Source organism: Pongo abelii, chromosome 6 (assembly GCF_028885655.2).
Source record: "Pongo abelii isolate AG06213 chromosome 6, NHGRI_mPonAbe1-v2.0_pri, whole genome shotgun sequence".
Classification (NCBI taxonomy): Eukaryota; Metazoa; Chordata; class Mammalia; order Primates; family Hominidae; genus Pongo; species Pongo abelii.
In genome coordinates this window covers 15,211,626-15,238,245 of record NC_071991.2, presented here as the reverse complement: position 1 = coordinate 15,238,245, position 26,620 = coordinate 15,211,626, and the positions used below count along the sequence as shown (strand labels likewise).

General features: G+C 45.2%; 1 protein-coding gene, 1 long non-coding RNA gene and 1 pseudogene across 2 annotated transcripts in view; 2 read left to right on the top strand and 1 right to left on the bottom strand.

The window, feature by feature from the left end:
- The window catches only part of LOC100443147 (uncharacterized), a 47,176-nt pseudogene extending 31,716 nt beyond the window's left edge, over nt 1-15,460 (top strand).
- Nucleotides 14,962-26,620, top strand: part of POM121 (POM121 transmembrane nucleoporin) — a 23,947-nt gene continuing 12,288 nt past the window's right edge. The window contains exons 1-5 of the mRNA XM_024249515.2: nt 14,962-16,234; nt 16,731-16,946; nt 17,274-17,435; nt 18,829-18,909; nt 20,393-20,564. Of these exons, the coding sequence (XP_024105283.2) occupies nt 15,660-16,234; nt 16,731-16,946; nt 17,274-17,435; nt 18,829-18,909; nt 20,393-20,564 (1,206 nt within the window). The 5' untranslated portion in view covers nt 14,962-15,659. The remainder of the gene's footprint in view (nt 16,235-16,730; nt 16,947-17,273; nt 17,436-18,828; nt 18,910-20,392; nt 20,565-26,620) is intronic.
- On the bottom strand, nt 16,330-17,827 carry LOC134761750 (uncharacterized). The gene is made up of 2 exons (XR_010140826.1): nt 17,642-17,827; nt 16,330-17,025 (listed from the first exon to the last, which is right to left on the bottom strand). It is a non-coding gene; the product is annotated as an uncharacterized LOC134761750 (long non-coding RNA).

Below are 26,620 nucleotides of genomic sequence, written 5' to 3'. Positions count from 1 at the left end.
GCACTGGGATTTCCTGGTTGTAGACTCTGCTCTAACTAATAAGACAGAGTATGTAGGAGGCCAAAGAACAAACCATCAAGCCACCCTGGGAACTCACCACTGGGTCAGCCCTTCTCTTCTCTACCTTTCCTGAATTTGTTGGTTTGATTAATTGGATCATTGCTTCGTGTATTTATTTATTTTTAATTGCGATAGTCTGGCTATGTCACCCAGGTTGGAGTACAGTAGCGCGATCTTAGCTCACTGCAGTCTCCACCTCCTGGGTTCAAGCAGTTCTCCTGCCGCCGCCTCCCAGGTAGCTGGGGTTACTGGCGCTCGCCACCACGCCCAGCTCATGTTTGTGTTATTAATAGAGATGGAGTTTCACCATTTTGGCCGGGCTGGTCTCAAACTCCTGACCTCAGGTGATCCGCCTGCCTCAGCCTCCCAGAGTGCTGGGATTACAGGCATGAGCCACCGTGCCCAGCTGCTTCATGTATTTTGAACAGGGGTTTTAGTTGTAATTAGAAGAGAAATATAATGGGTGTGCTTACTCCATCTCCTATGGAACTGGAAACAACATTTGGCATTGAAAATTGTTGTCTTGATAACCTTCAGGGTGTTACTTCTGATTTTAGCAGCAATACATTTTGCTTCCGTGTGATGAAACATCCTACCCATTTGCATGTTGATTGTGTCTCATGTCCCGTCTCGCAACAGGCAGTAAAACCGCATCTCCAGCCCGAAGCACCTTGCTAAAGAGCCTGCACCGCAGCCACTGTGCCTTTGCACTCCGGCTCATGCGACCTCTCCAGATCTTCTTCCTCATTTCGTCTGTTCACTGGGGCCCTGTTCTCCATGTGACTCGCCTCAGCCTTTTCCCTCCTTGCTGGACATGGAGTAGGATTATTGGGAGGATGAAATAGACGGATGCGTGTCAAGCATGTAGGAGAGCCTGTGGCACAGAAGCAGCACTCGGTACATGGTGCTGGTTGTTATAGCCCTCAGTTTTGGCATAGCCTCAGCCTCAGGTAAAAGATAACCCAAACTCCCACCAAAGTACAAGAGTCAGATTCCTGTTCACTTCTGTTTATAAATGAGCTTTCTTTTTTTTTAAGAGGCAGGGTTGCACTCTCACCAAGGCTGGAGTGCAGTGGAGTGATCATAGCTCACTGCAGCGTTGACTTCCTGGGTTCCAGGGATCCTCCTGCCTCAGCCTCCTGAGTAGCTGGGACTACAGGTTCACGCCACCATGCCCAGCTAGTTGTTGTTGTTGTTTTAGTACAGACGAGATCTCTGCTATGTTCCCCAGGCTAGTCTTGAACTCCTGGGCTCAAGCAGTCCTCCCTCTTTGGCCTCCCAAAGTGCTGGGAGTACAGGCGTGAGCCACTGTGCTTGGCCTGGATGAAGTTTTTCTTCATGCAGTACTCTGCACACCTTTAGTGAGTGCTCGCCATGCACCATATCCTATGTGAGGGATCAAAAGATAGGCGAGATACAGCCCATGTCTTCAAAGAGCCCACAGGCCAGAGTGGGAGAAATAGACACGCAGCACAGTGCAGTAAACTGATAGGAATGTAATGAAAAGAGACACGGGAGAGAGGGGACCCCAAAGGGAGGGTGGCCGTATGTTTGGGACTGAGGACAGGTTCCCAGAGGTGGTGACAGTTGGGCTGAATCTTAAAAGATAAGTGGGTTTTCCAGCCAGGCGTGGTGGCTCACACCTGTAACCCTAGCACTTTGGGAGGCCGAAGCAGGCAGATCATGAAGTCAGGAGATCGAGACCATCCTGGCCAACATGGTGAAACCCTGTCTCTACTAAAATGCACACACAAAATTAGCCGGGCATGGTGGTGCATGCCTGTAGTCCCAGCTACTTGGGAGGCTGAGGCAGAGGAATTGCTTGAACCCAGGAGGCAGAGGTTTCAGTGAGCTGAGATCACGCCACTGTACTCCAGCCTGGCGACAGAGCAAGACTCCGTTTCAAAACAAGATCTAAGTGGGTTTTCCCAAGGTGAGTCAAGGCATTTCCCGCGGAAGCAGAATGAGCAAAACTTGAGAGCCACAGACCAGCAGCGGGTAATTCAGTGTCCGCGTCATCAGTGGTACATGCCTACAGCCGTGTTGAAATTGTGTCTGGAGAAGCACATGAGCCAGACTCTCCCTGATTTACAAGGCTCTTCATCATAGGGTCCCTCCTTAACTCTAATTTCATCTCTTGTCTTATCTATAATTTAGTCTGATATCATGCATTAATTATATATACTGTACATTGATACACAGCATTTATTTGAAAGATAAACCTCTTGGATGTGACTCTGGAGACAAGACCAGCAGCTCAAGACCATTCAATCCAAGGTATAAAATGGGAGAAAATCAGCTCCATCATAGTCTGAATTGAGGATGAGGCAGAAGAGCAGAGAATAGCGGATGCCCAGGTGGCAGCAACTTCACTCTTTTCCTGTGGAGTTGTGGCGTCTCCCCACCTCCGCTGCATCGGGACATGCCATGTGCCATCTCTTTATCCATAGCTGCCTCCGGCATCAGCAGAGAAAGTCATGGGCAGATGGAGCCATGGATTAGTTCTTTTTTCCAGTCTTCCTTTACTTTATCTGGATAAGATTGGGCAGATTGAATTTGATCTTCTATACTGGGGCCAGGGAGCAGGGTGGATCTAGACCATGCAGCTTTTCCCCACTGTCACCAGTTTGGGAGCAGGGATTGGCTGCCGTTGTCCTGTCCAGCCTCTGTGTTCCTGGGACACCGCTGACTGGAGGCTGCTCCTCTTCTAAGGGAGTCTGGCATAGAAGGCACGACCCAGAGCACATGGCACCTTCTCTCTCCTCCTGCACCAGTCTCTTTGCCCCTCTGTATTGTCATCATACTGAAGCAAACCATTCGACTCACCAGCCTCTCTGGACTCTAGTCTCATTGATTCCTCTCCCTGAAACTCTTCCTCAGTCTCCTTTTAGCCCCTTACATCCTCAGCCAAAGATCTCACTTCCTCCCAGAGGCCTTTGCTGACTGGCCCCTCAGCTAGGCTAAATCCCCATCCTGCGCTACCATGACAGCCTGTGGCAGATGCTGTTTTCTGCAGGTGGCCACAGCCCTATCTCCCATCCCACACGCTCCTCTCGTAACATGACCTTGTCACTTCTTCCATCGCGTGGTCGGGGATATGTCTCTTTTCTTTGAGCCTATGCACATCTTTGTGATTGCCCTGACCAATAAATAAAGTAGGACAGAAGCAACGCTATGAGATAGCCTGGCTGCACTGTAAAAATGTCATGCCCTTCTGCTGTGTTGTTGTGGAATGCTTGCCCTTAGAAGTAAGCTGCCGGACTGTGATGAAGCCCAAACCAGCCCAAATGGGGAGACTGCAAGGAGAGGCCACATGGACAGGTTCCACATAGGTCAGTTGAAGTCCTGGCTGACAGCCAGTATCAGCTCCTGGTTTTGTGAATGAAGATGCCTCTAAATGATTCCAGCCCCCTCCCATTGATCACACTTAGCTTCCACGTCTTCCCAGCTGAGGCCCCACATGTCGCAGACCAGAGACAAGCCAGGGCTGTTGGAATCACAGAATCCGTGATGATAATGATTGTTTTTTGCCACTATGTTTTGGATTGGTTTCTTGTGCAATTAGTAACTGAAACAGACTTGACTTCTTTATACTCATTAAGGAATGAGACTGTGTCTTTTTTTTTTTTTTTAACTTTTTGTAGAGATAGGGTCTCGCTGTAGAGATAGGGTCTCGCTGTATTGCTGAGGATGGTCTTGAACTTCTGGCCTCAAGCGATCCTCCCACCTCAGCCTCCCAAAGTGCTGGGAGCACAGGCGTGAGCCACCATGCCTGGCCTGACACTGTCTTCAGTGTTTGTTGGTGTTTCCTGTGTTGCACAAAGCAGGTGGTGGTAGTAGGTGCACCGACAATAATGAGTTTGTGAGTAGAAGGTGTGTGTTTCTCCTTTTCGTGTGGGTGTCACACAGTTGGTGTCTGTGCGCCTGGAAGCACACACCTGTTTCTGCTTCCAGAGTTGTCTCTGGCCTGCAGTTCTGTGCTTCCCAGCTTGATCCATTCCTCTCCAGGAATCTCCTCTCCCTCCCCACCCTGACCCACCTATTGGTGAGAGATGCAACTGACTGTTTCTGCCACATTTTTTACTTACAGGTGGTACCTGTATTATTCCCTCCACCTCTGCAGGGAAGAGGGTGAAGACATGAGAGGCTAGAGGTTCCAAACACAAACTTGACCCATTTTACCATTTTGTTAGCAACAGTCTTGAGAGAATCAATACAAACTTTAGGTAGCTTGGTACTTTGCCTTTCAGGACAGTTCTTCCCTGGTAATGTTAGATTGTTGGGGTTAACCATTACTGTGCCATTACAGATGAGCTTCGGCTGCCCTCTAGTGGCAGCAGCAACCTGGATCTCAGGAACAAAGATCATTCTAGCATTGGGACCAGCTCTGCGTCATGAGTATGTCATCACTGCCTACCATATTACCTGGCATCTATTCGGAGCTAATAACTAACTAATAGTGATTAACAAACTAGCCAACATGCACTGCTTTTTGTTTGTTTTTGAGACGAGTCTCACTCGCCTAGGCTGGAGGACAGTGGCACGATCTCGGCTCCTCCTCCGCCTCCCACCTCCCAGGTTCAGGCGATTCTTCTGCCGCATCCTCCCTAGTAGCTGGGATTACAGGTGTGCACCACTACACCCGGCTAAATTTTTTGTATTTTTAGTAGAGACAGGGTTTCCCCATGTTGGCCAGGCTGGTCTTGAACTCCTGACCTCAGGTGATCCGCCTGCCTTGGCCTCCCAAAGCACTGGGATTACAAGCATGAGCCACTGTGCCCAGGCTTTTTGTTTGTGTTTTGAGACAGAGTCTCACTGTATTGCCCAGGCTGGAGTGCAGTGGCGTGATCCAGGCTCACTGCAACCTCCGCCTCCTGGGTTCAAGAGATTCTCCTGCCTCAGCCTCCCAAGTAGCTGAGATTATAGGTGCCCACCACCATGCCAGGCTAATTTTTGTGTTTTAAGTAGAGTAATTTAGTAATTTTCGTATTTTTAGTCTTGAACTCCTGAGCTCAGGTGATCCACCCACCTTGGCCTCCCAGAGTGTTGGGATTACAGGCGTGAGCCACCACCATGCCTGGCCCTTTGCCCACTTTTTGATGGGGTTATTTGTTTTTTCCTTGTAAATTTGTTTAAGTTCCTTGTAGTTTCTGGATCTACAAGATCTGGACCTGACCTTTGTCAGATGGGTAGATTGCAAAAATTTTCTCCCGTTCTATAGGTTGCCTGTTCACTCTCATGCTAGTTTCTTCTGCTATACAGAAGCTCTTTAGTTTAATTAGATCCCATTTGTCAATTTTGGCTTTTGTTGCAATTGCGTTTGGTGTTTTAGTCATGAAGTCTTTGCCCATGCCTATGTCCTGAATGGTATTGCCTAGGTTTTCTTCTAGGATTTTTATGGTTTTGGATTTTACATTTAAGTCTTTAATCCATCTTGAGTTAGTTTTTTATAAGGTATAAGGACAGGGTCCAGTTTCAGTTTTCTGTGTATGGCTAGCCAGTCTTCCCAGCACCATTAAATAGAGAATCCTTTCCCCATTGCTTATTTTTGTCAGGTTTGTCGAAGATCAGATGGTTGTAGATGTGTGGTGTTATTTCTGAGGTCTCTATTCTGTTCCATTGGTCTGTTTTGGTACCAGTACCATACTGTTTTGGTTACTGTAGCCTTGTAGTATAGTTTGAAGTCAGGTAGCGTGATGCCTCCAGCTTTGTTCTTTTTGCTTAGTATTGTCTTGGCTATACAGACTCGTTTTTGGTTCCATATGAAATTTAAAGTAGTTTTTCTAATTCTGCGAAGAAAGTCAGTGGTAGCTTGCTGGAAATAGCATTGACTCTGTAAATTATTTTGGGTAGTATAGCCATTTTCACAACATTGATTCTTCCCATCTATGAGCATGGAATGTGTTTCCATTTGTTTGTGTACTCTCTTATTTCCTTGAGCAGTCGTTTGTAGTTCTCCTTGAAGAGGTCCTTCCTGATTTATGTGAGTTTTTAAAAAGTCTTTGTCTGCTAAGTCCAACGTCTGGGCTTCCTAAGGGCTGATTTCCATCATCAATTTATTTTGTTATTTTAGATACGTTCCTTTGTCTTGACATGATTCGTGATTGTCATTGAAACATGGACATTTGAATATTGCAGGTAGTAACTCTGGCATTTAGATGATTCTTCTCATTGTGTTTGCTATGTGTCTGTGAGTGAGTGTTTTTAATCATTGAAGGCTGTAGTAGTACATAACATTTAGTGACTTCCAAACTATTTTGCAAAGATTTATCATTTTCACGTGTGGTCACTGAAGTCTCTGATTCTTTTAGCTTGTGTTCAGCTCACATTTTGATAGAGATGTCCTTGAATACTAGGAGCTAAAAATGGAAGAAAACACCTCTCCCAGTCTTTGAAGTTTGCCTTCGCACCACAGCTTTTCTTCAGCACTTAGCTAGGCCTGCACTTACCCTCGTAATCAGGCCAAGGTGAAAGCTTAGGTCTTTGTCAGGTGTTTCTGAGTGAGCATCCTGCCCTGGGCAAAGCCCGTGTAATACCTGAGTGCTTGTGACTGCCCTGCTTTCCCAGAGGAATTCTCCCCAGCATTCCTGCTTTCTCAGAGGAATTCTCCCCAGCTTTCCTTCTCGGATTTAGGAAGTCTGTATTAGTTTGCTAGGACTACCATCACGAAATGCCACAGACCATGTGGCTTTAACAGCTGGAAGTTATTTTCTCACAGTTCTAGAGGCCAGAAGTCAAAGATCAAGGTGCCAGCTGCAGGGACCAGCTCCACAGGGTCGGTGGGCTTCTCACTGTGTGCAGCGACGAGAGAGTGTAGAAATAAAGACACAAGACAAAGAGATAAAAGACAGCTGGGCCCGGGGGACCACTACCACCAATGCACGGAGACCAGTAGTGGCCCCAAATGTCTGGCTGCGCTGTTATTTATTGGATACAAAGCAAAAGGGGCAGGGTAAAGAGTGTGAGTCATCTCCAATGATAGGTAAGGTCACGTGGGTCACGTGTCCACCAGACAGGGGGCCCTTCCCTGCCTGGCAGCCGAGGCAGAGAGAGAGGAGACAAAGAGAAAGACAGCTTACACCATTATTTCTGCGTATCAGAGACTTCTAGTACTTTCACTAATTTACTACTGCTATCTAGAAGGCAGAGCCAGGTGTACAGGATGGAACATGAAAGGCGGACTAGGAGTGTGACCACTGAAGTGCAGCATCACAGGGAGACGGTTAGGCCTCCGGATAACTGCGGGCAAGCCTGACTAATGTCAGGCCCTCCACAAGAGGTGGAAGAGCAGAGTCTTCTCTAAACTCCCCCGGGGAAAGGGAGACTCCCTTTCCCGGTCTGCTAAGTAGCCGGTGTTTTTCCTTTACACTTCTCACTACTGCTAGACCACGGTCTGCCTGGCAACGGGCGTCTTCCCAGACGCTGGCGTCACCGCTAGACCAAGGAGCCCTTCTGGTGGCCCTGTCTGGGCATAACAGAAGGCTCGCACTCTTGTCTTCTGGTCACTTCTCACTGTGTCCCCTCAGCTCCTATCTCTGTATGGCCTGGTTTTTCCTAGGTTATGATTGTAGAGCGAGGATTATTATAATATTGGAATAAAGAGTAATTGCTACAAACTAATGATTAATGATATTCATATATAATCATGTCTGTGCTCGAGATCTAGTATAACTCTTGTTGTTTTATATATTTTATTATACTGAACAGCTCGTGCCCTTGGTCTCTTGCCTCGGCACCTGGATGGCTTGCCGCCCACACCAGCAGGGCTGACTTCTTCAGAGTCTTCTCTCGTTGGCTTGCAGATAGCTGCCTTCTTGCTGTGTCCTCATGTGACCTTTTCTCCGCACATCTCTGGCATTTCTGCTTGTTTCTTTTGTGTTTTTTTGAGATGGAGTCTTGCTCTGTCTCCAGGCTGGAGTGTAGTGGCGCGATCTCGGCTCACTGCAACCTCCACCTCCCGGGTTCAAGCGATTCTCCTGCCTCAGCCTCCCTAGTAGCTGGGATTACAGGCACCCACCACCATGCCCGGCTAATTTTTGTATTTTTAGTAGAGACGGGGTTTTGCCATGTTGGCCAGGCTGGTCTCGAACTCCTGACTTCAGGTGATCCACCTGCCTCAGCCTCCCAAAGTGCTGGGATTACAGGCATGAGCCACCATGCCCAGCCATCCCTGGCATTTCTTCCTGTTCTTTAAGGACACCAGTCATACTGGCTTAGGGTCCCACCCTTCTGATCTCATTTAACCTTAATTACCTCTTTAAAGGACCTATCTCCAGGTAGGTCATGTGGGTTAAGGGTTCACCATATGCATTTGGGGAGCACAATCAAGTGCATAACAGTAGAGTGTTGTAGCAGTGCAAGAATGGCCACACTAAAAAAACAAAAAAAAAGAACAGTGGAGGCTGGGTGCGGTGGCTCACGCCTGTAATCCCAGCACTTTGGGAGGCCGAGGTGGGCAGATCACTTGAGGTCAAGAGTTCAAGACCATCCTGGCCAACATGGTGAAACCCCATCTCTACTAAAAATACAAAAATTAGCCAGGCGTGGTGGTGGGCCCCTGTAGTCCCAGCTACTTGGGGGACTGAGGCAGGAGAATCCCTTGAACCCAGGAGGTGGAGGTTGCAGTGAGCTGAGATCTCACCACTGCACTCCAGCCTGGGTGACAGAGTGAGACTCAGTCTCAAAAAAAAAAAAAAAACGAGAGAACAATGGAGTGTTGTGAGTCTCAACTGTCAGGTTTTGCCCCAGTCCTGTGTAGATGGTTTGCCGTGCAATGTTTTTGAGCAATGCTCACCACTTTTCCAGCCTCAGTGAGTTCTAACTTCAGCAGATAGACAGGCGTCTACATCATTCCCTCAGTAGCCCTCAGATGTGCGATAGCAGATTTACCAGTAATTTGAAGGTAAGGTCTGCCCTGTCCCTGTGGAATGCCAAGAGGCCCCACACTGGGAATGCAGCCTTCTGTCTTCAAGACTCCCGTAGAAGCCAGGTGCGGTGGCTCACGCCTGCAGTCCCAGCTGCTTGGAAGGCTGAGGTGAGAGAATCACTTGAGCCCTGGAGTTCAAGGGTAGAGTGAGCCACGATCACGCCGCTGCACTCCAGCCTGGGCAACAGAGCAAGATCCTGTCTCTTAGAAAATATTGCCACAAAGGTTTTCTACCTTTCCTTTTTAAGTTGCCTTTTTCTTGATTCAGCATTCATTTGGTTGTTGTAAAGCTTTGGCTGTTTTTCAGAGTTCTGACAAAGTTGTTTCTAACAATTACTGCTTTTGTTTTGTTTTGTTTTTTGAGATGGAGTTTCGCTCTTGTTGCCCAGGCTGGAGTGCAGTGGCACCATCTCAGCTCACTGCAACCTCCGCCTCCCTGGTTCAAGCAATTCTCCTGCCTCAGCCTCCCAAGTAGCTGGGATTACAGGCATGTGCCCACCACACTTGGCTAATTTTCTTTTTTCTTTTTTTTTTTTTGAGATGGAGTCTCGCTCTATTGCCTAGGCTGGAGTGCAGTGGCGCACCTCTGCTCACTGCAAGCTCCGCCTCCCAGGTTCACGCCATTCTCCTGCCTCAGCCTCCTGCATAGCTGGGACTACAGGCGCCCGCCACCACACCTGGCTAATTTTTTGTATTTTTTTAGTAGAGACAGGGTTTCACTGTGTTAACCAGGATGGTCTCGATCTCCTGACCTCGTGATCTGCCCGCCTCGGCCTCCCAAAGTGCTGGGCTAATTTTTTATTTTTAGTAGAGGTGGGGTTTCACCATGTTGGTCAGTCTGATCTCGAACTCCTGACCTCAGGTGATTCACCCGCCTCAGCCTCCCAAAGTGCTGGGATTACAGGCGTAAGCCACCATGCCCGGCCTTTTTTTTTTTTTATTTTTATGTTTCTGTTGGGTGATGGGAGCTTGGAGCTGTCTTACTCTGCCCTTTTGCTGATATCACTCCTCAATTATATTTTAAAGAGATTTAAATAATAAGGAAAAACAGGCACATATATTTAGCCACGTAGTTACCGTTTTCAATGCCTGTCATTCCTTTCATTCCTTTGTGTAGATCCAGATTTCCATCTGGTATTTTTCTTCTGCCTGAAAGACATCCCTTAACATTTCTTATAGTGTTTGTTGGTGATGAATTCTTTCAGCTTTTTATTTATTGTTTGAGACACAGTCTTGCTCTGTCACCCAGGCTGGAGTGCAATGACACAATTATGGCTCACTGGAGCCTCGACCTCCCAGGCTCAAGCGAACCTCCCAGCTCAGCCTCCCAAGTAACTGAAACTCCAGGCGTGTGCCACTATGCTTGGCTAATTTTTGTATTTTTTTTAGAGGCAGGGTCTCACTATGTTGCCCAGGCTGGTCTCGAACTCTGAGGCTCAAGCGATCTGCCCACCTCAGCCTTAAAGTGTCTTCCAGCTTTTATGTGTCTGAAAATATCTTTATTGCACTTTGCTGAAATATATTTTCACCAGGCATAAAATTCTAGGTTTTCAGTTTTTTCCTTCAGCACTTTAAAGATCAAGTTGCACTGCTGTCTTCTCACTTGCACTATTTCTGACAAGAAATTTGGTATCATTCTTATCTTTGTTCCTGTGTAAATAACATGTACTGTTTTCCCAGCTGCCTTCAGGATTTGATCTATATCATTGGTTTTGAGCAATTTGATTATGTGACTTGTTACAGTTTTCTTTGTATTTCTTGTACTTGATGTTGAGCTTCGGGTCTATGGGTTTATATTTTTCATTATGTTTGGAAAATGTTTGGCCATTATTTCTTCTAATATTTTTCCGTGTCTTAACTTTGTAAACATATGGGATATAGTTAAAATTAATGTTAATGTCTTTCTCTGCTTATTTTAATATGTGTCAGTTTGGGGTTAGTTTGGATCAAAATAAGGATTGATTGGTTGTTCTTATTATGGGCTGTGTTTTCTTGCTTATTTATATGCCTAGTAATAGGATGTCAGGATGCCACACATTGGAAATTTTACCTTGTTTGAGTAATGGTCTTTTTTTTTTTTTTTTTTTTGAGTTGGAGTCTAGCTGTGTCACCCAGGCTGGAGTGGAGTGGCGCAATCTTGGCTCACTGCAAGCTCCACCTCCTGGGTTCACGCCATTCTCCTGCCTCAGCCTCCCGAGTAGCTGGGACTACAGGCACCGGTCACCATCACCACGCCTGGCTGATTTTTTGTATTTTTAGTAGAGACGGGGTTTCACCGTGTTAGCCAGGATGGTCTCGATCTCCCGACCTCATGATCCGCCTGCCTTGGCCTCCCAAAGTGCTGGGATTACAGGCATGAGCCACTGCGCCCAGCCAATTTTTTATTCCTATATACATTTTCTTGAGCTTTGTTTTGGGATGTATTTAAGATCATTGGAAAGTTGGATCCTTCCAGGTCTTGTTTTTGTGATTCATTAGGTGGGTCCAGAGCAATGCTCAATCTAAAACTGATTCTTTCCCATTCCTGGGGTGCTTGAGTACTCCACACACAGCCCTATAAATTGTGAGTTTTTCCAGTCTGACTTGTGGTGGCCCCCATCTCTACAAAACAAATAAAGAGGCTGGGCATGGTGGCTCATGCCTGTAATCCTAGCAGGCCTTTGAGAGGCCGAGGTGGGCAGATCACCTGAGGTCAGCAGTTTGAGACCAGCCTGGCCAACATGGTGAAACTCAGTCTCTACTAAAAATACAAAAAAGTAGCCGGGTGTGGTGGTGGGTGCCTGTAATACCAGCTACTCTGCTGAGGCTCAGGCAGAATCGCTTGCACCTGGGAGGCAGAGGTTGCAGTGAGCCAAGATCGCGCCACTGCACTCCAACCTGGGCAACAAGAGCGACACACCATCTCAAAAAATAAAAATCAGTAAATAAAGAGAAGACTACCTCATCCAGAAATGCCTTTATAGACACACCCATAAATAAATGTTCAACCAAGTATCTGTGCACTCCGTGGTCCCTTCAAGTTGACACTTGAAATTACCCATCACTCCAGCCTTCAGCCGTGGGTTTGTTTCATGTATAGATTTCTAGAACTCCCTGTTTGCATAGTGCCCTCGTTTCTTTTTTCTGCCCCATTTCTCTGCCATTTCAGCCATGTCAGCCTCATCTCTGCCTCCTCAGCCCAGTGGGATCTCCCTAGTCTGCTCAGACTCCAGCTCTCAGCACTGCAGTTGGGAAATTATCCCCAGGTAGAGGAACTAGGTGACTTGGGGTCTCATCCCGCAAGTTTCCTTTCTCCTAGGGATCAGTCTTTTGCTTCCTGTTGTCCTCTGCCTGAAAGTAGTTGCCAAGTTGTACTGTTTTATATATCCACAACAGCATGCGTTAAACCAAAGTCTGGATCAGCAGACTACCAGATTTTTTTAACAGCTTTATTAATCAATACATTTTGTCCATGTCTACAGTTGTTTATGGTGGGAGGACTAACCTGTAGCTGGAAAGATTAATTTTCAGCTGCTTTATAGTATTTTATTATATGAATTATACCAGTTTGCCCATCCTTGTGTTGATAAACATTACCCATGAAGTGTGTTCAAATTGTCTGTGATACAAATAATGCTTCAGTAACTTATCTACCCAGAATGGGATTGCGGGTTTATAGGATACATACTTCTTCACCCTTATTTTTTACTAGATATTGCCAAATTGCTTTCCAAATTGTGCTGTTTCATATATCCATAACGGCGTGAGTTCTGTTTGTTCCACATCCATACCAAGACTTGATCTTGTTAATTTTTCTAGTGTGTAAATGAGTGCAAAATCCTGTTACTTTAGTCTTTCCTAGATTACTAGTGAGGTTAAATGTATATGTGTATGTACATATATGCACATATGTATATATTAGGTATTTGTGTTTCCCATTCAATAGCTTTTTTATATCAATTGTCCTTTTTAAAAATTGGGTTATCTTTTTGTTATTGATTCTTTGGAGTTCTTTATAAATTCTACTTACTAATCCCCTTTTGATTATATGTATTAGAGTTGTTTTTCCCAGTCTTGGCTTGTCTTTTAGATGCATATCTTGTCTTTTCCCATATAGAAGTATTAACTTTTCTGGGGGGGACAGAGTCTCACTCTGTTGCCCAGGCTGGAGTGCAGTGGTGCGATCTCGGCTCACTGCAACCTCTGCCTTCTGGGTTCAAGCGATTCTCCAGCCTCAGCCTCCTGAGTAGTTGGTACTACAGGCACGTGGCACCAGGCAAATTTTTGTTTGTTTGTTTGTTTTTTTTATCAGAGACTGGGTTATACCATGTTGCCTAGGCTGGTCTTGAACTCCTGAGCTCAAAGCGATCCACCCACCTTGGCCTCCAAATGTGCTAGATTATGTGTAAGCCACCACGCCCAGCCCAGAAGTGCTAATTTTTAATGTAGTCATATTTATCTATATTTTCCTAAATGATTTGTGCCCTTTGTGTATTCATCTCTTGACCTCTAAACACAGGAGTGCCCAGAGGGCTCAGGCTATGGATCTCTCTATTTACATTAATTCTCAATCATCTTGCTTGGTTTCAGGACATCTGTACCCTGATGGCTTTTATGTGTAGCTCCTCCACTTAACTCCAGCCATATACAATAATTTAAAGAGCCCCTACTGACCTCGGTACTATGTTTCTTCTTCCCCTATTACCCAGGTTTCTTGAGTAGGGAGTCTGCAGTCACTGCCTCCATTTCTTCACCTTCCAGTCACTGTTCAACCCAGGACAGCCTGGCTTTTGTCCCACCAGTCTACTGATACTGAGATTATTTTCTTAAGCAACACAGCTCCCCCCCAATCCCTCCTTTTTTTTTTCAAGTTAAGTCTTATGTGAAATCGCAGTATATTAAATAGAAGCAGAATTGCTTTGGGACTAGGTTGCGGAGGATCTGGAACCCAAACTGCACTTTCTTCTCATCTCTGAGTTGCCCCAGAGGCATCTATACCTTTCCAACTTTTCTATCCCCCCAAACACCCTAATCTCCAGCAATACTGAACAATTCCATCTCTGGACTTCTGCACAGTGCTCCTTCATCTGCCTTGAACCTGCCAGCCCTCTCAGCTCCAGGAGCACTTCCCTGCCTTCCTTCCCCTTTATCAGAACTTCTTTCTTTTTTTTTTTTTTTTTTTGAGACGGAGTCTTGCTCTGTCGCCCAGGCTGGAGTGTGCAGTGGCACGATCTCGGCTCACTGCAACCTCCACCTCCTGGGTTCAAGCAATTCTCCTGTCTCAGCCTCCCGAGTAGCTGGGACTACAGACACGCGCCACCATACCCGGCTAATTTTTTATTTTTAGTAGAGACAGAGTTTCACCATATTGGTCAGGCTGGTCTCAAACTCCTGACCTCAGATGATCGGCCCACCTCGGCCTTCCAAAGTGCTGGGATTCAGGCATGAGCCACCGCGCCTGGCCTCTTTATTTTTTTTCCCCGTTATCACACTGATAACACTGAATTGCAATTTTTTTTCTTTTTTTGAGACGGAGTCTCGGTCTGTCGCCCAGGTTGGAGTGCAGTGGCGCAATCTCGGCTCACTGCAACCTCCGCCTCCCGGGTTCACGCCATTCTCCTGCCTCAGCCTCCCGAGTAGCTGGGACTACAGGCGCACGCTGCCACGCCTGGCTAATTTTTTTTTTTTTTTTTGGTATTTTTATTAGAGACGGGATTTCACCATGTTAGCCAGGATGGTCTCGATCTCCTGACCTTGTGATCCGCCCACCCCGGCCTCCCAAAGTGCTGGGATTACAGGCGTGAGCCACCGTGCCCGGCCTGAATTGCAATCTTCTACTACACATCTTCCTTACTAAACAGTTTCTAAAGATCAGAGATCCTGTATTTTCCCCCTTAATCTCTTTAATGTACATAAACAATGGAATGAATAAATCAATGAATGAATGGCTGAGGAAACTGAACTACACCAAAGTGTATTGGCAGACTACCAGACTTTTTAAACAGCTTTATTGTTATAATTCACATACCATGCAAATCATAGGGTGGTGCAATCGCCACCACAGTCTAATTTTAAACTATGTTTATGCTGCTACAAAAAAGCCTATAACCATGAGCAGTCACTTTCTATTCCCCACCCTCAAACCCACTCCCTAGCCCTAGGCAACCACTAATCTACCTTCTCAGACCGTTAACTTTAGCATAGGTATAAGTCGATCACAGAGCCACAAAATCCACCCGATATCTGGGCCATGATGTGAAATTTGGTAGGTAGTCGTCCCACGTTATCAACCTGTAACATAGAAATGGTGGGGGGGAGGGACTCACAACCGCTAGTAGCGTTTGTGAAAAGTACCTGGTAACAGGCTGTGCTGGAGGGGAATTCAGCCCCCAGAAAAATCACGGATTAGGAATTACATAAGCATAGGTCTCGGGCCCTTTTATCTTGGACGCGATCCTTCCACGGGATCGCCTCCGGATGGATGTGGCGCTGGGAGCCACGCGGAAAAATCTCAAGAGTCAGAAACAGGCGTTAAAGGCAGGCGGCATTTTCCAAACCAGTTGGGTCTCGGGCGCTGCCGGGCGGTAGCGCCTCCCGGAGTCGCGCGCGCATGACGTAGAGGGCGCGGGATGACGCGACGCGCGGCGCGGTGCACGCTGGGATATTTAAGTCTCCTCCGCGGCGCGGAGCCGCGATGTCTCCGGCGGCTGCGGCGGCTGGAGCAGGCGAGCGGCGGCGGCCCATAGCGAGTGTCAGGGACGGCCGGGGCCGGCGCTGCGGCGGGCCAGCCGGGGCGGCGCTCCTGGGCCTGTCGCTGGTTGGCCTCCTACTGTACCTCGTGCCGGCTGCGGCTGCGCTGGCCTGGCTGGCCGTAGGGGCTACCGCGGCCTGGTGGGGACTGAGCCGCGAGCCCCGAGGTTCGCGCCCGTTGTCCTCCTTCGTTCGGAAGGCGCGACATCGGCGAACACTGTTCGCTTCGCCTCCGGCCAAGTCTACAGCCAACGGAAACCTCCTAGAGCCGCGGACCCTGCTCGATGGACCTGACCCTGCCGAACTGCTACTCATGGGCAGTTACCTGGGCAAGCCTGGGCCGCCGCAGCCCGCCCCCGCTCCGGAGGGCCAGGACCTGCAGGATACGCCTGGCCGCCGCCCACCCGCCCGCCCGGCGCCGCGCTCCCCACTGCCCTCCCTGCCGACCCATCGCGTTCACCACGTTTACCCCTCTCTCCCCACTCCTCTTCTCCGACCCTCCAGGAGGCCTTCACCACGGTAAGATGCGCTGATTTTCCCAGATCATCCTCTGGCTCGGCTGGCTTGAAATCGGGGACTTGACTTTTAGATCCGATTTGCTTTTTCATCAAGTCCCAAGGGGATTGTGTGTGGTTTTGCCCTCCTTAACACCTTGGTGTGTGCCAGCTGTCTCCTGGCCTCTAACTCTTGGAATGAGATGTTGTGTTGCCAAAACGATTCTCTTCTTTCCAGTTCTAAAAACTCCCCGAATTTTAGTGCAGCCTAGATGTAGTCTAGATTTAGATTTTCCCTCTCAAATTGTTGAAATCCATTGTTGAGACAGCTGTTAAGCAGCTGTCACTCTCTGCCCTTAGATGGAATAGGGGAAAGTTGCCATAAAAACACCGTGTTCTGTGTTGCTTAGAAAGAGACTTAAGTTCTTTGGAAAATGTCTGAACTGGTGGGTTTTTAACCGTCTAAAATTTTGACATTCTTTTATGCTTTGGTTCCATGATTTATCTCGCATTCTCTGCAGGGATTGTGGGACTTTACCAAATCGGTTTGTAATAACACCTCGAAGACGCTATCCGATCCATCAGGCCCAATATTCCTGTCTGGGGGTACTTCCCACAGTGTGCTGGAATGGTTATCACAAGAAGGCTGTGCTGTCCGCTCGCAACTCCAGGATGGTGTGTAGCCCAGTGACTGTGAGGATCGCCCCTCCTGACAGAAGATTTTCGCGTTCTGCGATGTGAGTATTATCGTTGGAAGAATACTCTCCCTTTTCGTGTCCACTTTATTCTTCTCCAGTTGTTCCTATGACAACATGACTACAACGCAGAAAAGAAAGGACGAAGCTGCTTATTTGATGAGAAATACCAAATTCTAGTAAACTCTTTTGTTTTTCACTTTTTGCCCTTAACGAAAAAGTAGCTTTACTTGCTAACGGGAACTGCTGTGAGTGTATAAATTATACTTTGGCCTGTTGGTTAGCTTTTGATTTCTTGTTTCTGAAGTCTGTGCTATATGGCATGGGAATTAAAATATCTTACAGCTAGAATCTTGTCTTTCATTGTAGACCAGAGCAGATAATCAGCTCAACGCTGTCCTCACCATCAAGTAATGCCCCAGACCCATGTGCAAAGGAGACTGTACTGAGTGCCCTCAAAGAGAAGAAGAAGAAAAGGACAGTGGAGGAAGAAGACCAAATATTCCTTGATGGCCAGGAAAATAAAAGAAGGTAACAGGCTCAGGAGAGTACTAAGCCGGTTTCGCGCTTGGACTCCTATGGGATGAGATGTAGACATTCCCATATAGATACAGAGGCCATCTCCAGTTTGTGAGCCTTCGTAGGCCCCCTTCTTTGGCTTTCATGGAGGAATCTAATAACAAGGGTTTTAATGCTGTTCATTTCAAGGCACAGGTTAGATCGATGTTGTAATTTACCTTTTCCATGAGTAGTAGAGATAAGCTGACAGCTGTTAGCCACGCTAGCCTCATACTTTTGTAGAAATGTGTTAAAGTTGATTTTCAAGAAAGAAGGCTCTAAGTCTTCCCGTCGGAATTTTGTGGTGTTCAGTTACTTGGGTAACCACCAGTTCCAAGTTCCAGTGTCTTAATTGTGCTGAAGGAAATGCTTGTGAAAGAAAAATGAAAACTAGAGTTTGGTAGATTTATCAGTAATGAGGTTAAAACCAATTTCCTGGCAGGGCAAGGTGGCTCAGGCCTGTAATCCCAGCACTTTGAGAGGCTGAGGCGAGTGGATCACCTGAGGTCAGGAGTTCGAGACCAGCCTGGCCAACATGGTGAAACCCCATCTCTACTAAAAATTCAAAAATTAGCTGGATGTGGTGGTGGGCACCTGTAATCCCAGCTACTGGGAAGGCTGAGACAGAAGAATTGCTTGAACCCAGGAGGCGGAGGTTGCAGTGAGCCAAGACTGTCTCCAAAAAAAAAAAAAAAAAAACAACTTATGTGGTTTATAGAATAACCTAATGAAAATGGAATAAATAAATAGTTTTCTAAGTATAGAAAGAAAGGAAGTTGAAGTGGCTGAGCATTTATTGAGCACCCACTGTGTATGAGACCCTACTCCAAGTGCTATGGATAGAGCGGTGGACAAGACAAAATCCCTGCTCTCATGGGACTCGAGGGAAACACCGTTTTATAAGGCTGGGTGTGGTGCTGCACGCTTGTACTCCTAACACTTTGACAGGCCGAGATGGGAGGATCGCTGGAGCCCAGTTGCTCAAGACCAGCCTGGGCAACATAGTGAGACCTCGCCTCTACAAAAAATTAAGAAATTAGCCAGGTGTGGTGGTGCATACCTGTAGTCCCGGCTACTCTGGAGGCTGAGGCAGGAGAATCGCTTGAACCCGGGAGGCAGAGGTTTGTTGCAGTGAGCCAAGATCATGCTATTGCACTCCAGCCTAGGCAACAAGAGCGAAACTCCGTCTGAAAAAAAAAAAAATTTACCTTTCAGAAGCTTAGGGATTCTAAACAACCATTTTCTGGTCTAGCATGGAATCTGTGCTCCATAGAGATAGTATAAGGTCCCAGAAATGTGAGAATACACTTTAAAGGGACAAAAAAAAGTCATGTCATTTCATTGAGACTTTTTTGATTTGTCACAGGCGCCATGATAGCAGTGGCAGTGGACATTCAGCATTTGAGCCCCTGGTGGCCAATGGAGTCCCCGCTGCTTTTGTGCCTAAGTAAGTGCGAATCCATCTGGATGAAATACCAACTGTTTGGAAAAAGGCCTGATGAGAGCTGTTGCCCTATAGATTTTCCTCTTTGTTTTTTGTATTGCTTAATTAGTTCAGGTTCACGTCTTTGAAATTAGGAACATTTTGAGTAACTTGCCACAATTAACTGCCTTCTGTCTAATTCCTTTTAATGTTCTTGCATTAATATGGATGAAATATGCTGAGACTAAGAGGTTTTATAAATATATTTAATAACCAAGCACGTACACAGAAGGATTGCAAAGTTTGTGCAGTGGATAAAACAGTATGAAACTTAAATGTTAAATTTCTACATGTCAGTTTACAAACAAATTGGAGGAAGAAGTGGGTGGAAAGGCAAGTGGCTCAAAAGTATGTGTGGAAAGACTTAGGATACCTTAGGTACCTCATCTGAGTCAGCAGTGTGATGTGGCCGCCAGGAAAGCTAAAGTGCTCCTGGTTTGTGCTGTTAGAAGAAAGACTAGAATGAGGCAGGTGGATGGTATTCCTGCCTTCCGTAGTTGTGCTCACTGTCCGTGGAGCACTGTGGGCAGATCAGCATACTGCACTGCAAGGGAGGGTGTACACACACGGAAATTCATTCCCAGTGAAGCAGTGAAGATGTTAAGGAGATTTGCAGCAGCCCAAAGGGGTGGTGGTGGATGATGGGGTTTTGGAGGTATGGAAGTATTAGCCCAGAGGAGAAAAGTCTCAGGGGGAATAAAGAAATAAGTGAGGGAAGGACAATGGTCTCCAAAAAACCAAAGGACTGTCCCTTGAAAGAAGCGAAATAACTTGCTCTGTTTGACTTCAAATAGGATCCGTGGGTGAAAGTTACAGGAAATACACTGTAATCCACTGTGAGAATAAACTGGTTCATGGTTGACGTGGGTCACTCTAGGAGAGAGTTGTCTATATTGTAGCAGGTTGGATGACTGTCCTACAGAAAAGATGCGTAGGAGATTTCTGTTTCCATTGGAGGTTTAGTAAAATGATGGGTTCCTCTTAACTCTGATTTTTTTTTTTTAACAGCTTTGTTGAGGTATAATTGACATACAATAAACCGTGCTTGTTTAAAGCATGTGACATTTTGACATACATACACCTGTGGAACCATCCCACCACTAAGATAATGAACATCCATCACCTCCAAAAGTTCCCACATGCCTGTAATCCCTCTCTTTAGTTCCACCCCTGTCCCCAGGCATCCACTGATCTGTCATCTGTCACTGTAGATAGGTATGCATTTTCCAGAATATTCTATAAATGGAAATCATACATTTAAGTTTTAAATATTTGGCTTTTCTTACTGACTTTGTCAGATAGATTTGGCCAGATTGTTAGCAGTAAAAATTAAAAGCATTATTCTTTTCCCTTCATGTTATTAAGAAAGATGTCATGACCGTGGATGAAACCATAAAAGAATATTGCCTTCAATAAAGCATCTAACTGTCTTCTTCTCTTTTATTAGGCCTGGGTCTCTGAAGAGAGGCCTCAATTCTCAGAGCTCAGATGACCACTTGAGTAAGAGATCCCGAAGCTCTTCCATGAGCTCCTTGACAGGCGCTTACACAAGTGGCATCCCTAGCTCCAGCCGCAATGCCATTACCAGTTCCTACAGCTCCACTCGAGGCATCTCACAGGTAGAAGTACAGCTGTTGTAATATGGGGGACATGAATTCCCAGCATTCATTCACTGATTAGGGCCAGACATGGTAGCTTAGCCCTGTAATCCCAGCACTTTGGAAGGCCGCAGCGGAAGGATTGCTTGAGCCCAGGAGTTCAAAACCAGCCTGGGCAATATAGTGAGACCTTGTCTGTACAAAAGAATTTTTAAAGAAAATTTTTTAAATAAAGTAATTGATTAGCAAAAGTTTACTAATCACCTTCTATCTGTCAGACATTAGAATTGTCTTTAAGCTAATAGAAAATACAGATCATTGAGTGATCAATATAGGCCAGCGGAATGGAGTAGAAAGCCCGGAATGTAAAGCAGTGCATGTGTGCGAGCTGATTCGAGACAGAGCTGTGATGTAGATAAACGGACAGAGGGTGATTCAAAAGGTAGACTGAGTCCAGGTTGTATTGGGTCATAAAAGAGATTTATCTTATAGGCATTTAGAATTGAACGCAGGGTTTTTAAACAAGCGGTCATGATTTTTTTGGAAAAGGGATTACCGCATAGTATAGGGAACAGAGCAGGCTTTGCTGCTGGACAGACTTAGATTCAAATCTTGGCTCTGAGGCTGGGCGGGATGGCTCATGCCTCTAATCCCATCACTTTGGGAGGTCAAGGTGGGAGAACCTCTTGAGCCCAGGAGTTCAAGACTAGCCTGTGCAACAGAGCAAGACTGTGTCTCAAAGAAAAGGAAAAAAATGCTTGGCTCTGACATCTAGTAGCTATAAGGTCTTGGGCAGACAGTCACATAACATTTCTTTTTCTTATCTCTGAAGTGCTGTTGCAATGATTGAGGGTAATATTTAAAAAGCACCTATTACAGTGGCTGTCAGTAAGTGGGTACCCGGTATACAGCAGCCAGACAAAAAGATGTAAAGCATGTAAGGAGAAATGTTTTTGAGAGGAGGAAAATTTTGAGACGAGTTCATCAGCCCAGAAGGCTCTGACGGTCATATAAATGAACATTAATGACCGTAATATCATTATCCCTCTTAAATTATTAACCTTAATATTATTTAATATCTAGTTATTATTTTTGATATGCAAACTTCTCCAGCTTTAGACTATGGGAGCCACACTGGCTCCTGTGTCCTTTATTTTGATCCCAGCAGTCTTGGACAGATAGCTTCATTGCTTTTTGCCCACCTTCCCAAAGTCCATTTTTAGCCTATACTGAAGTTGGCTGTTTCTTCAAAAAGCTTTGGTTTCTTCCAGTTAGAACTGTAGAGACTACAGTCTAAGTTTTAGGAGAGATAAGATAGACAGATCCTCTAGAAAGAGGAATGTAAATAATTCATAATATTCCAAATTCAAATTTATGATAGTAGGATTTTTTATGTAATTTATTTGATTTTATATTTTTATGTATTACACCAAAAATATCGGTTTATAATTACTTTGATCCTAGTACACGCAATTTCTTCTTTTTTTTTTTTTGATAGTCTTACTCTGTCACCCAGGCTGGAGCACAGTGGTGCGACCTTGTCTCACTGCAATCTCCGCTTCCTGAGTTCAAGCGATTCTCCTGCCTCAGCCTCCCAAGTAGCTGAGACTATAGGTGCCCCCACCATGCCCAGCTAATTTTTGTATTTTTAGTAGAGACGAGATTTCACCATGTTGGCCAGGCTGGCCTCGAACTCGTGACCTCAGGTGATCCACCTGCCTCGGCCTCCCAAAGTGCTGGGATTACAGGCGTGAGCCACCACGCCTGGCCCATGCAATTTCAAGATAGTGGTATATCAGTGTCATTGTTAACACTGTCATTATTAAGACTGCTGAAGTCAGTTTAAGAATTGTGATTCATTTTGTCTTTATATCCCTCTGTGAATCCTAGGGACATGTAATCCATATATCGTGTTTTAAAGTAATGTTAATTGTCCTTTGGGTACACCAACTTTATATACAGTGAGGTTCATTTGTTCAGTATGTTTGAAAGTTACAGGGATTTCTGTGTTTTCCTTTTTGAAATAGTTCTGTTTTAAATTATGTAAAATCTTTGAAACAATAAGTTGTTTAAAAAAACACTAAAACAAGATACACTCAAAAATTCAGTTTCCGTCCCTTTCCACTCTACATTTTTCCTTTCTCTCCATTTTTATTTTTTGATTATCCTTTGTTGTTGTTTTTTAAACGATATGCATATCAGTGTATCTGAAAACCGCCACCTTCTAACATTTAAGGTAGTAGACAGTATATACAGATTTGAACCTTGCTTTTTCACATAATAGATAGTTGAGGTCATTCCATAGCAGTACACAGAAACTCATCTTTGGTCTTACAACTGCATAGGTAACTTTAGTCCTCTGTTGACAAATGTTGGGTTGTTTCAGTCTTCTACTATCACAAATAATGCTGCAAAGAATACATTTGTTCGTATGTCATTTCATCCTTGGCAATTTTGCCTCTGGAAAGTTCCTAGAAGTCAGATTCCCAGGTCAAAGGTTAAATGTGCATATAATTTTGCTGGATATTGTTAAATCCCCCTACAGAGCATGCACCACTCAGCATTCCCCTCAGCGTTGTATGAGAGGGACCATTTCTCCATGGCCTCACCAGCAGATTTGGCTATTGTAGCTCTGGGCTTTTACCAATTTCACAGGTAAAAAACAGTATCTAAGACAGGCGTGGCGGCTCATGCCTGTAATCCCAGCACTTTGAGAGGCCAAGGAAGGCAGATCACTGGAGCTCAGGAGTTGGAGATCATCCTAGCCAACATGGTGAAATCCTGTCTCTACTAAAAATATAAAAATTAGCTGGGCATGGTGGCACATGCCTGTAATCCCAGCTACTCAGGAGGCTGAGGAAGGAGAATATCAGGAACCTGGAAGGCAGAGGTTGCAGTGAGCAGTGATAGCGCCACTGCACTCTAGCCTGGGCGACAGAGTGAGATTCCATCTCAAAAAAAAAAAGTAGCTAGCCGAGCTCGGTGGCTCACACCTGTAATCCCAGCACTTTGGGAGGCCGAGGCAGGTGGATCACCTGAAATCAGGAGTTTGAGACCAGCCTGGCCAACATGGCAAAAACCCATCGCTACTAAAAATACAAAAAATTTAGCCAGGCGTGGTGGTGTGTGCCTGTAATCCCAGCTACTTGGGAGGCTGAGGCAGGAGAACTGCTTGACCCCGAAAGGCAGAGGTCAAGTGAGCTGAGCTCACGCCACTGCCCTCCAGCCTGGAGAACAGAGTGAGATTCCATCTCAAAGAAAAAAAGATTATCTAATTTTTGTCTCTTATGAGTAGTTTGATCATCTGTTCATATGTTGAATGATTATTTTCAGTTCTGTTTCCGTGAGTCTTAGTTCATATCCTTTACCCATTTTTCTGAAGGGCTACCAGCCAAATCTCACGTTCAAGAGTTTTTCCTATAGTAGAGAAACCTATTCCAAATGAAGCAAAGTTTTGAACGTAAAATAGAAACCATAGAAGTGCAGTGTTAGAAGAAACAGGCTCCTCACACGTTGCTGGTGGGAGTGTCAGTTGGTACAGCTCTCTAGAGGGCTTTGTGACAGGAATTGTCCACATAAGAGATACACGCACCCTTTGATCAAGCAGCTTTACCTTTAGGAAGTTATCCTACACACACACACTGGGAAATGGATACAAGGATTTAATGTAACATTGTTTTAATAACAGCAGCTTGGAAACAATGTACATGTTGTCTTTTCAGGGAGCTGGTTGAATAACTTACAGTATTGGTGTAAGATGAAATATACTATGTAACTATGAAAAAGAATAAGGCAACTGAAGAAGTACTCATGAGAATGATCTCAAAAAGCAATTACATAAAAACAAGGCTCAGAACTGTATAGTATCCTCTATTATTCGGGCTTTTAAAAATCTTTTAATATGCATAAAATAATTCTTACAGGATATATTAGAAACTGGTAATCGTTACTGAGATAAAAAGGAAATTTACTTTTTACTGTACAATCTTTTTTTTTTTTTCTTTTGAGACAGAGTCTCCCACTGTCACCCGGGCTGGAGTGCAGTGCTGTGATCTTGGCTTACTGCAACCTCTACCTCCTGGGTTCAAGCAATTCCCCAGTCTCAGCCTCCCAAGTAGCTGGGATTACAGGCACCCACCACCACGCCTGGCTAATTTTTGTATTTTTAGTAGAGATGGGTTTTCACCATGTTGGCTAGGATGGTCTCGAACTCGTGACCTCAGGTGATCCGTCCACCTTGGCCTCCCAAAGTGCTGGGATTACAGGCGTGAGCCACCACACCTGGCCCCAAGTTGTTGTCTTTTTCTTAGAGATTTGAATACGCTCTTTATATATTCTAGATACAAGCTGTCTGTCATGTATGTGTTGCAACAAGAAAGTGTCCTGCTCTTGCCATTCTACTTCCTTGTGGTTAGCATACTTTGTGTAGTATTCAGGAAATCTTTGCCTACCTAACCTAAGGTCATGATTTTCTTCTATGCTACCTTCTAGAAGCTTTATTATTTTATTATTACTTTTATATGTAAATCCATAAACCACCTGAAATTGATTTTTGTGTATGGTGTGAGGTTGGGATCAAAATTAGGGTTTTTTTGTGTGTGTGTTTGGTGGTGGTGGTTGTTTTTTACTGTAGAAATACCCATTTCTCTCAGCAACATTTATTGAAAGGACCATCCTTATTTCTCTGCAGCACCATCTTTGTCTAATTTAAGTGTCTGTATATATGTGGGTCCATTTCTAGACTCTGTTTTGTTCCATTGGTCTATTTTTCTACCTACCCTTGTTTTACCTGTAGCCTTATACTTTAAGTCTTGATAGAGTCAGTCATCCCACTTTCTCATTTCTCTTCAGGACTGTCTTGTATCTTGGCCTTTTGCATTTTCATATAATTTTTAGATCAACTTGTTAATTTCCACAAAAAAAAAAAGGAGTTCTGAGATACTGATTGGGATTGCCTTTCATCTACTGATTACTTTGGATGGAATTAACATTGTTATAATATTTACCTTGTTTACTTCTAATCTATGAACATGGAATGTCGTTCATTTATTTATTTAACTTTTGAGACAAGGGGTCTTGCTCTGTGGCCCAGGCTGGAATGCAGTGACATGATCATAGCTCACTACTGCCTTGAACTCCCAGGCTCAAGCGATCCTCCTGCCTCAGCCTCTTGAGTAGCTGGGACCACAGGCATGCATCACCACACCTAGCTAATTTTTAAAAACTTATAATAGAGATACAGTCTTACTATGTTGCCTAGGCTGGTGTCAAACTCCTGAGCTCAACCAGTCTTCCCACCTTGACCTCCCTGAGTGCTGGGATTGTAGGCATGAGCCACCATGTCCCGCCTCCTTCATTTATTTACATCATCTCTAATTCTTCTCTGTACAGGTTTTACTTCTCTTTTATTAGATTTACAATCTCAACTCACTGCAGCCTCCACCTGCTGGGTTCAAGTGATTCTCTAGCCTCAGACTTCTGAGTAGCTGAGATTACAGGCATGTGCCACCACACCTGGCTAATTTTTGTAGTTTTAGTAGAGACAGGGTTTCACCTTGTTGGCCAGGCTGATCTCAAACTCCTGACCTCAGGTGATCCACCTGCCTCTGCCTCCCAGAGTGCTGGGATTATAGGCGTGAGCCACGGCGCCTGGCCCTAGGTATATGCTATTCTAAATAGTGCCTTCAAAATGTGATTGACTGTGCTGGTGTGTAGAAATACAACTGATTTTGTATTCAGAAAGTTTGCTAAATCTGTATGTTCTTTAGGATTTTAGTACATACACTCATGTCTATGATAATGAGTTTTTCCTTTCCTCTGCAATCTTATTCTGTTTATGTCTTACTGCACTTGCTAGGACTTTAAGTTGAATAGACATGATAATAAACATCCTTGTCTTGTTAGATCTGAAATGAGTGTGTATGTACAGTCAATGAAGTAGAGGAGTAATACTTTTTTCCCCTAATGGTTAAACCAGTTGTCCAGTTGTCTTCCAATCCTAGCTAATCATTACAGTCTCCTTTGGCATTTCTTTTTTTTCTTTTCTTTTTTTTTCTTGGTAGAGATGAGACTTCACT